The sequence below is a fragment of the Gossypium raimondii genome, chromosome 11, assembly GCF_025698545.1.
Source record: "Gossypium raimondii isolate GPD5lz chromosome 11, ASM2569854v1, whole genome shotgun sequence".
Lineage (NCBI taxonomy): Eukaryota > Viridiplantae > Streptophyta > Magnoliopsida > Malvales > Malvaceae > Gossypium > Gossypium raimondii.
In genome coordinates this window covers 62,633,330-62,643,368 of record NC_068575.1, presented here as the reverse complement: position 1 = coordinate 62,643,368, position 10,039 = coordinate 62,633,330, and the positions used below count along the sequence as shown (strand labels likewise).

General features: G+C 33.0%; 1 protein-coding gene across 1 annotated transcript; it reads left to right on the top strand.

Annotated features, from left to right (window-relative positions):
* The first annotated feature begins 2,571 nt into the window (after nucleotides 1–2,571).
* On the top strand, nucleotides 2,572–8,557 carry LOC105801741 (uncharacterized). The gene is made up of 9 exons (XM_012633002.2): nucleotides 2,572–2,834; nucleotides 3,879–4,052; nucleotides 4,984–5,389; nucleotides 5,503–5,786; nucleotides 5,888–5,956; nucleotides 6,038–6,094; nucleotides 6,988–7,040; nucleotides 7,127–7,202; nucleotides 7,396–8,557. Exons 1-9 carry the CDS (start codon nucleotides 2,794–2,796, stop codon nucleotides 8,342–8,344), a joined length of 2,109 nt encoding a protein of 702 aa, XP_012488456.1. The 5' UTR covers nucleotides 2,572–2,793; the 3' UTR covers nucleotides 8,345–8,557.
* Nucleotides 8,558–10,039: the final 1,482 nt, after the last annotated feature.

Below are 10,039 nucleotides of genomic sequence, written 5' to 3'. Positions count from 1 at the left end.
TTTCTTTTCTTTGTGGGGCTTCAAAAACTAATTTGTAGGCGTTGCCTTTGGAAGAGGACGTTTTCTATTTGTATGGTTGTGCAGGTGGTCTTTGTTATGGTGGAAGAGTGAATATTGGGCTCCACATTATCTTACCACTTGGTGGAGCCATCTCAGCCTACCAGCAATGATATATCTGAAACCAGTTGTGAATGAAGGCTTTAAATACATCTTTATCCTTTTGAAGAATTAAATATTGGGGTTAAATTCTATGCAAGTTGTGAATTTAGGGGTAAAAAAATTCATGGGAGACCGTCTTAAGAGTTCGATTGCATTTTGTCATGTTTACTCAAAAAATGAGCTAAATAGTCTTTGTACGTTAGGTTAAAAAGTAAATTGGTGTTTTTTTTTTAAATTCCATCTATTTCTACTATTAAACTTAGTTTTTGTACATCAACGTGAGGTACACGTGACAAAAGGAAAATTGATTCTTGAATCTCTTTCACGCTCATGTGACGTCGAGGTACTGCAAAATTCAATCCAATTTATCGTAATCGATTAGTTAACATATTGTTTAATTGTATTCTGAAACACAGAAAAAAATCATTGGCTTATCAAATTGAATGGCAGTAAACATACTTTTACATCAAAAAAGCGTATTCGAAAAAAAGTTTGAAAAAAGAAAGGATATTGGGTGGCCTTGAAAGCCGTATGCAATGCACAAAAAATGCTTGTACGGTTGTTCAATTCTATCTTTTTTTTCACGTGTAATTGTTTGGTTATTTTGATCAGTCACGACAGTTTTTTATGTAGAAAGGAATGAAACTTTTAACAAAAAAAACTAATTTGCTCTTTGATCTAGTATAATCTATGCAATTTGATTTGATTTTTTTATTAGTACTAATATATTAAAATGGTGATTCTTTGAATCGGTTTAAGCAAGGAAATCAGAAAATATAATTAAAAACAATTGGTTCATTTTATTTTTGTTAAAAATATATTTAACCATATTTCAACTAATTTATTGTATCAGAAACTTTATTATAGTATATATGGGGTTATTTGGCGAACTATGAGAGCATCCAATAATAATCTTATATTAATATATTATGAGATATATCATTAAATCCAAATACATAAATTGCACCAAAATTATGAATGAAATGAAAATAATATAATTAATTTAAAATTTAATGAATAAATTATGAATAACATTTCATAAAACATTCGACTAGCAAACTCTTCTACTCCAAGATTGTGTTACTTAGGTTGCTTACACTCCACATCCAAAGGATATGGCAAATTCCAATCTTATCAAACCTTCCCATCAATTATTACTTATTTCAAATATTTCATATCCTCATATTTTAACACTCATTATTAAATACTTTTTATTTTAATTAGAATTATGAAAACTAAAATTGAATTGTTATTCGAATAATCTGCAAGTTAAAAATAATTCAATTTTAAGCTCAAAAATATTTTTAGTTTTATCAATTTATTAGTTTTTATATCTTCGATTCTCATCATGTGTGTCGGTTTTAGTTCATTTTATCCAATTTTTTTATTTTAGTCTACATTGTACTTATTCTTAGTCTATTTGTATTGTAATAATTTAATTTTATTTGGTGGTTACTCGAACAATCCGTATGTAATAGTTTGATACTTAACTTGTATTTATATTTATACTTTGATTGTGCTATATTTGTTACACTTCAAAAAAAAAAAAGGAAAATATGAAGTCAACTTGACATCACGGGATTATGAAATTTTCACTTGTTTATTTTACTAAGGGATAATGATAAATTTAATTTCTAACATTTATCTATTTATAATTTTGACTCTAATGTTTTTATGTTACTTTGGATTTCAACTTTCAAAATTTTTTTTTGAAAAACTTGACTAAATTGCTTATTTTTATAGTATTGATGTGTAATTCATTGCTAATGTAAACATATTCTTTAGAAAATTTGTTGAATTTTTATGAAGTATATATTAATTGTCATATAAGTTAACGCACTAGAGTTAAATTCTTAAATATTTAATTAATCTTATATTAAAATAATTAAATTAAATTATTTTATTAGAATCAAAATTTAAAAAAAATAAAAGTTAAATTTAATACACATTTTCATACTAATACATTCTTTATTAAATAATTGCCTCCCAAAACTCACGTACCTGAGAACATTGACATCTATTTCACTTGCCTAATGAAAAACCAAAACAACCCTCAAACCGATTCATGAGGCACAAACAAAATATTGTAGAAAAGTAAAATTAAACAGAGTCCTAAATAATTTAAACTGAGTTTTAAAAAGGTTCTGTCGAAATCCAACCACGTTTAAAACCCCCGCATTTATGATCTGCTGTGCCGACCAAACATTATCCATATCAATGAGGATCTGACTCGACTTACCCCACGATTCCGGTTAATTTTAAAATTTACATATAATAGTAAACATGATAAAAATAATTAAATTACGTGTTAAAAAAGTAGTCAATAATAATCGTTCACGTGGGATCTCTCCCGTCCACTCCACAACTCAAAATAACGGGGCCCTGCTCCAATACTAATTAACCGACTTATTTTCTTTTGACGCCAAATAATCGCCGTTGTAAAAACAATCCCTTATTTATCAATTTCATTCCTTCTCATTACATTTTTTCTTTTCTAATTTTTTTTCCACCTAGTACTCTATCCTTTTCTCTGTCTCCGTTTCAGAATTCTACGCGTCCGATTTCGGTTTTCTTTTTTAATTGTTCCTACTTCTGGAAATCGACAGATCGAAATTGTTGTATGTCGGTGGCATTATGCGGCGATTGGTTGACAACGCCCTCGCTGTTACCAAAGAGTGAGTCCTTCTCTTTTTACCTGTCCTTGCATATATATGTGTGTGCGTGCGTGTATTTTGGTCTATGCATGTGATGAATCGGTTTTCTGTATGTATTTCGTTGTGCGATCATTTTGCTTGCCTATACAATTTTTTTTTGGAGATTCTTTGATTGATTTGGGGTTTTACAGGGACCGTTTTTAGGATTTTATTGGCATTTATTTTTTGGGAGAAGTAGTTGGGAGCTTTTATTAGCTGAATCAAGTTCAAGAAAAAAGGGGGGGGGAATCATTAATGGAATCTCCCGTGTTTTATTTTTTATATATCAGAATTCTTTTTAATTGAAGCATTCTGGATTGTTATTGTTGTCAAAAGAAGCAAAATAATTACTTTATAATCAAATTGACACTAATTACCTAATTGTGGAAACCATTTTTCTGAAATAAATAATCAGATGAATTTACTGAAAATATTTAATTTCTTAATTTGTTTTAGAATACGAAGAAAAAGAACCTAGTTTGTAAGCTTAAATAATTTACAATGTTAAATATATATTACTATCCAAAATTAGTTATGGGTACATGATATTGGGGCTGGTTGAATTTAAAAAAAAAATTGTTGAAAAGCATCTCTTTGAATGGTTATTGATGACATTAGTAGTTTTTGTTTCTTTTTGTTCTGTTTTGGAGCTTTCTTGAGGCTCCTCCCTTTGCAGCTTGGTGCCATTTAACCTTTGAGGCTCCTCCTTAACTTTTGTTTATACGTAGTATGATGATGATCTCCTTGTGATTGTTGTGGTAATTTATTTGCTTTGCTTGTTCTAAACATGTCATTCAATTACAATGTATATTTGTTTCCACCCCTTTAGTAAGAGCTAGTTACTGTAATTCATTTCCTAAAGCTTTGGTTATTGGCTCCTTTACTATTTGTTCTTTGATTTGGTTTTATTTTTTTTTTACTTGCATTGAAAAAAGAGAAGAAAAAATGCCCCCCAAATGGTTCACTAGTTTTTTTTTTTCATCATGTTAGAAAATGAGTAACCGATTTGTTTTAATTTTTATGCAGGTCAGTGAAGACTTTTACATATGAGTCTTTGAACAATATTGCAAGGTTGATAAATGGAGTGTCTGCACTTCTATTGGCCATTCTTCTTGGAAAGTCGAATATTCTTGAAGGTGCTCAAGGATGGGAGCTTAGGCCAACTTTTCATGGACCTCGGTTTCCACGCTGGATGGAAAAGTATGTTTTTTTAGTTTTGATGTGAGAAAACATTGCTCAAGTATCATACTTGCCACTTGTAAGCTTAAGTAAAACCTTTTGCTAGCGTAGTTTAATTCATTGACATCATCATTTAAGTTCATAGTTTGCTTCTTAGTTTTGGCTTTGTCTTTGCTTTCTATCAATTATTTATTGGAGAACTAAAAGATTAAATGGGAGAGATTAAGCAGGTTCTGATGATTTTCTTGTCAAGATGTTCTGCTGGAGAAGTTTATTTTTTGCTTGCTGACACTAGTGTGCTCTTACACCATAGGTCCAATGTACTCCTGTAGAGCCTCTGCTAATTGGTTTTCTTAAATTCCAAATAGGACGGTTTTGGATATAAATTTATAATTATTCTGTTAATGATATGATTATATTGAATGTTATCGCATATATGGCAGCTTTTATTTGGCTGGTCATGATATGTTGCATGACTGCAGAAGCACAATAGTTTTAAATAGGAAGTGGTGTAATCAGAAAACTCTCAGGTTTCTTCTCTTTTATTTGAAATTGTCATTTGAAGAAAGGAAAGGGGGGGGGGGAAAGAAGAGGTACTACAGATAGGAGTGGGACACCCCCTTCTCTTTCTCTTTGAGAAACTTAGATGAAACCAAAGTAATAGGATCCGTGATGCTACTGCATGCATAAAGAAGCAATGGTAATTTTGTTGCTGCTTGACAATCTGTGTTCATGGGCTAAAATCTGAAAATGCTCCTCTTTCTCAATCCTAGTGGGGAAAAAAGAAAGAAAAGAAAAAAAGACGCACTGATGCACACATGCACACACACAGAAGAAGATAAATTGTTGAATCTGTGATAAGCAAGTGTCACTCTATACAGCTTCTTTACCATATTAGCTGATTGTAATACCAATTAGCGGTTGACATTTTGACTTTTCTTATTTGTCATAGTGGTGTTTCCTCATTCAACCAGTTCATCCATGAGCTTTCTGTGGATTCTGATTCTTCAAGTGTAGACTATGCTTCTGCAGAAGATGAACCTGATGAAATATACCGTTCAACACCTTCATCACCTTTATCTGATGGATCAGGAACCTGCAGGACAAGCGCTCACATCAATCATGATCCACACTGGACAAACTGGGTGGCGTATATATTTTCTTGGATTTTGTTACCTGCTAGGTTTTTGCTGAGGATACCATTTCTTCTTTTCCGTTTGTTAAGTAGTCAGGAATTGAAGGCTTCTTTAGATACAGGAAGCCCCCGTCCTAGGACTTTCCATCCCTTTAGGAAAGTACACAGCTCAAAGGACCATGTTGTCCAGCGCACCATTGACAGGAGACGTGGAGTCATTGAGGTTTATACAAGGACTTACATCTTACTGCCTCTTGAAATTTTCTGTTTCCATATCCTTTATTATGATTTTTCCTTAGCTTTTTACTTAACTCACTGTTATGCTATGCCAATCAGGACCTTCATCTGGCAATTGAGATTTTCATAGAAGCCATATTTGATATGTTCCACAAGGCTGCATATTTTGTGTTCTCCCCGTTCGCAGCTTTCAGAATCTTTGGAAAATGGTTCTCATCTCCTAGTGCTGGTGATAAGGATATTGACGATAATGTCTCAAATGCTTCAGTTCCCACTGCTACTCTTGGAGCTAATGATCCTTCTCCTAGAGAAAGGAATCTTACACTTCACCATACTCTTAATACTGATGCGCGGACTTGTCGAGATGTCATAACAGAGCTTGGGTAAGTGCAAGGTTATTTTCAAAATTTTCTTTCCTTTCTCCCCCTTTTTTGCCACAGTAATTCTACTTATGTCTGATTCTTACCCAATGTTCCTGTTTTAGGTATCCATATGAAGCTATTCATGTCATCACTTCTGATGGATATGTTATCCTTTTAGAAAGATTACCAAGGTATAAGTGTTTATTTTCTTTTAAGATTATCTCTTCTGTTTGGATGCTATGGTTGTTGATGCCTCTGGTCAAATATTGCAGGCGTGATGCACGGAAGGCTGTCTTTTTACAGCATGGTATTTTGGATTCGTCTATGGGGTAAGTAACAACCTGCAGTCTGCCTACCCTCCTCTCTGATTCCTTTGTTGGTCGATTGCTATGCACTAGATTAAGCTACATGCTTGACCCATTTGTGAGGGCGGTTCTTTGTGGGTTTTTCAGGTATAACTTGTCTGTAACTGGTATTATATTGGTCATTTTTCCAGTGGTTTTCCGAGAATAGTTAATTGACAGCCCTGAACCATTATATTGGTCACTAGTATTTTGGATGATAACATTTATCTGTATTTGAAAATTGGGTTCTCAAATTTTATTGCATTGGTAATCGAGTAAACTTATTTGTTCTGGTAGTCTAATTGATGGCTGACACTTTGTTTAACAGTATCAGGCATTAGCCACGGTAAATACAATAATATTATTCATTAAGCAAGGGTTTTTGTCCAATGTTTTTTTTTTGGAGGAAAAGAGTGAGGAAAGAAATCTGTTTCTGACATTTGCTTTTTAGTGTAATGGTTTTTTTCAGAGGAAACAAAAAAGATATCTTTCTTGATAGTTCCACGATTTTATGCATTGAAGGAATCATTTCAGTCATTATGCTTTGAATACTACTTAATAAATAGTATTACTGAGTTCTTGTGTGTCTGATTTTGCCACCTTAGACTGGAATAAGTTGAGGAAGAGGATCCGTGTACCTATCTCAGCTATTTTTAAATTAATATCGAATCATTTTCGGTCAGCATCTATATGTGAATATCAAATCTATTGAAGACTTGAATGCATGCATGTAACATCAATGAACATAATCCCTTTTATTATTATCCTTGTTAAAACCTTATTATTTATTATCCCAACTAATTATAACTTGTTCCTTTTCCCTTTTTACTAAAGTATTTGATTTGGGTAAGTTCTTATGTATCGATCCATGTGGGCAGTTGGGTTTCCAATGGCGTTGTTGGTTCTCCAGCTTTTGCAGCATTTGATCAAGGTTTATTTTAGACTTGAAACTATTTTTGTTATTTATGGTACATTGGTATAAAATTGCAGTGAATGATGTTATTGCTTGAATTACAGGCTATGATGTCTTCCTTGGGAATTTTCGTGGCTTAGTCTCTAGAGAGCATGTGGATAAAAATATCTCCTTAAGGCAGTAAGTGACTATGATTTCTCTGTCGATATCTTTCATTTATTGTTTATCAGATATTGAAACTGGAAATTGAAGAATGAAATATTTCAACATGATTTCTCCTGTTCAATGTGACCACTAGGTAGGAGCGATTTATCCTTCCAACAACTGTTTATCCTCCTTTTAGTTGTCACTAAAACACACTATTTTGACTCAGATATTGGCGATTCTCCATAAATGAACACGGGACAGAGGATATTCCAGCTATGATAGAGAAGATTCACGAGGTCAAAACTGCTGAATTGAAACTTGGCCATCCCAATGAAGAAACAAATGATGAGCAGCCGTACAAACTTTGTGCAATCTCTCACAGCATGGGTGGAGCTGCTATGCTGATGTATGTTATAATACGCCGGATTGAAGAGAAACCTCACAGGCTCTCAAGATTAGTTTTGCTTTCGCCTGCAGGCTTCCATGATGAAACTAGTTTTTTATTTACAGTGGCGCACTATATATGTCTTCTTTTGGCTCCTATCCTTGCACTTTTTGTGCCTGCCTTATATATACCCACCAGGTTCTTTCGGATGCTGTTCAACAAGTTGGTCAGGGACTTCCATAACTACCCTGCGGTTGGGGGACTGGTTCAAACTATATTGAGTTACGGCTTCGGTGGAGATAGCTCAAATTGGGTTGGGGTGCTGGGGTTACCTCATTATAACATGAATGACATGCCAGGCCTGTCATTTCGTGTGATTCACCACCTTGCACAAATAAAGAGAACGAAGAAATTTAGAATGTATGATTTCGGGAGTAAAGCAGTCAATATGGAGGTGTATGGATCACCAGAACCGATAGACTTGGGGGAATATTATTCACTTATTGATATTCCGGTCGATTTAGTGGCTGGGAAGAAGGACCAGATAATCACTTCATCGATGGTTAAGAAGCACTATAGATTGATGAAGGATTCAGGTGTAGACGTATCATACAATGAATTCGAGTATGGACACTTAGACTTCACATTTGCCCACCACGAAGAACTCTTAGCATTCGTGATGTCGCGGCTGCTGCTTGTGGAGCCTGATCTGAAGCTCCAGTCTAGTCCGAAGAAGGCTCTAAAGTTGAAAAAAACAGGGCAAGCTAGGTCTGGAGTCTCCTCCGATTGATCCATCATCGATCAAGTACGTACAAAAACCATGCATTTCCATGTGTTTTAGCTTTTGGATTTGGCATGTATCTTGTTGTATTGAATGTTTTGGATGCTTGGTAGATGCTTTTTTGTTGTACGTGAGTGAATAGTTGGATCATCAAAGACATCTTTTACATCATTGTAATTAGTGAAAGAGCCATTGCATTATATACATACATACATACATATATATGAAGCGCATTACACATTTTATATGCTTGAATATAAACCAAAAGAAATATGTAGAAGATTCACTGATGGGTATATATAAAAGATTCTCTATACAATAGTTGTGATGTGATCTCATTGGATGCCTAGTTTTTTGAAGTTAAGCTATCCTGCCAACATGTGATTTCCTGTACCTACGTGTACTGAATGTTTTGACTTGTTTCCGGAGAATAATCTGTATTTTGAACAGAAACATCTCACATAATTATGAAGCTGTTCAGACCCATTTTTGGATTTTGCACTGAACCCTGGCTCTTACTCCAATACTTGCTCAAAAAAAAACTCGGTTTTGTGGGGTTTGTACTAAAAGTCAGATTAAAATTTGTTCTTTTGTTTAAAAAATTGGTAAATTAGTTTTTGTTCGTTAAATTAAAAAGTAAATTAATTTTTTTTTAAAATTTCAACTATTTTTACTGTTAAAAACTAACATGATTGACAGAATAAACAGACAGTTATATGGGTTATGTATATTTCGGATAGAATTTTTAATTGAAGGATTAGTGATCTAACAAAAGATTATTTTATCTATTCTTAATAAAAAGAACAAAACGGAATCCAGTATAAGCAAATGGCCGTTTTTAAACATGAAGTTAAATGGGTACATAAATGTTTATGGTGGTAAATTTATAAACTTAATGGTTAGATAGCTTCTCTGAATGTGTGGGACATGGAGAAAATCAATATATTAACTTTTGTTTAAACTTAGATAGCTTGTGCTTTGAGCACGCTTGTGATAAAGTATTAAAGTGGAAAGTCTTTTCTTTTTTTTTCTTTTATCATCATTACCACTTTATTTACCAATAATTATTTGAACGTCCCCACTTCCTTTGACTGAATATTTTAATGAAATTCGAAATCTTAAGTCGGGTATGAGATATTTTTAGCATAAATATTCGAATTCAAATTTTTACTTATATCGTAAAATTTGATATTTAATTTTGGTTGTGAAAATGGGATAATGTAGTGGTCATTTCATTGCAAAGAAAAGGCAAGTGCCATAATAATTGAAATGATTGGTCCTTTTAGTTATGAAGGACTAAAACTGGAACTGTAACTTAAACTATCGGTACTTTATATTCTAAAAAAACTATGCCCATTTTAAAGTGAAATTAAAGACAGGACAAATACAGTCAACGACAACAAAACAAGACAAAAACAATAAGATTTATGTTAATAATTATTATAGTCAAATACAAGCAATCATCTATAATGGCAAATCTACAGTAAGGAACAAAATTTGGGAAGTGAAAATGAATCACCATTATGTTGATACCATATTCTACTGTTAATGACCTATATGTTAAGGTTAGGGGTTTTGCCTTTATCATGTACAAGTTTTTCAATTTCTAGTGCTTTTCTTTTCCAGACATTAATACAGGCTATCATAGTGAAATTGCTATCCTCACATTGTGAATTTGTTGTCCAATACTTTGATTTTCAATAA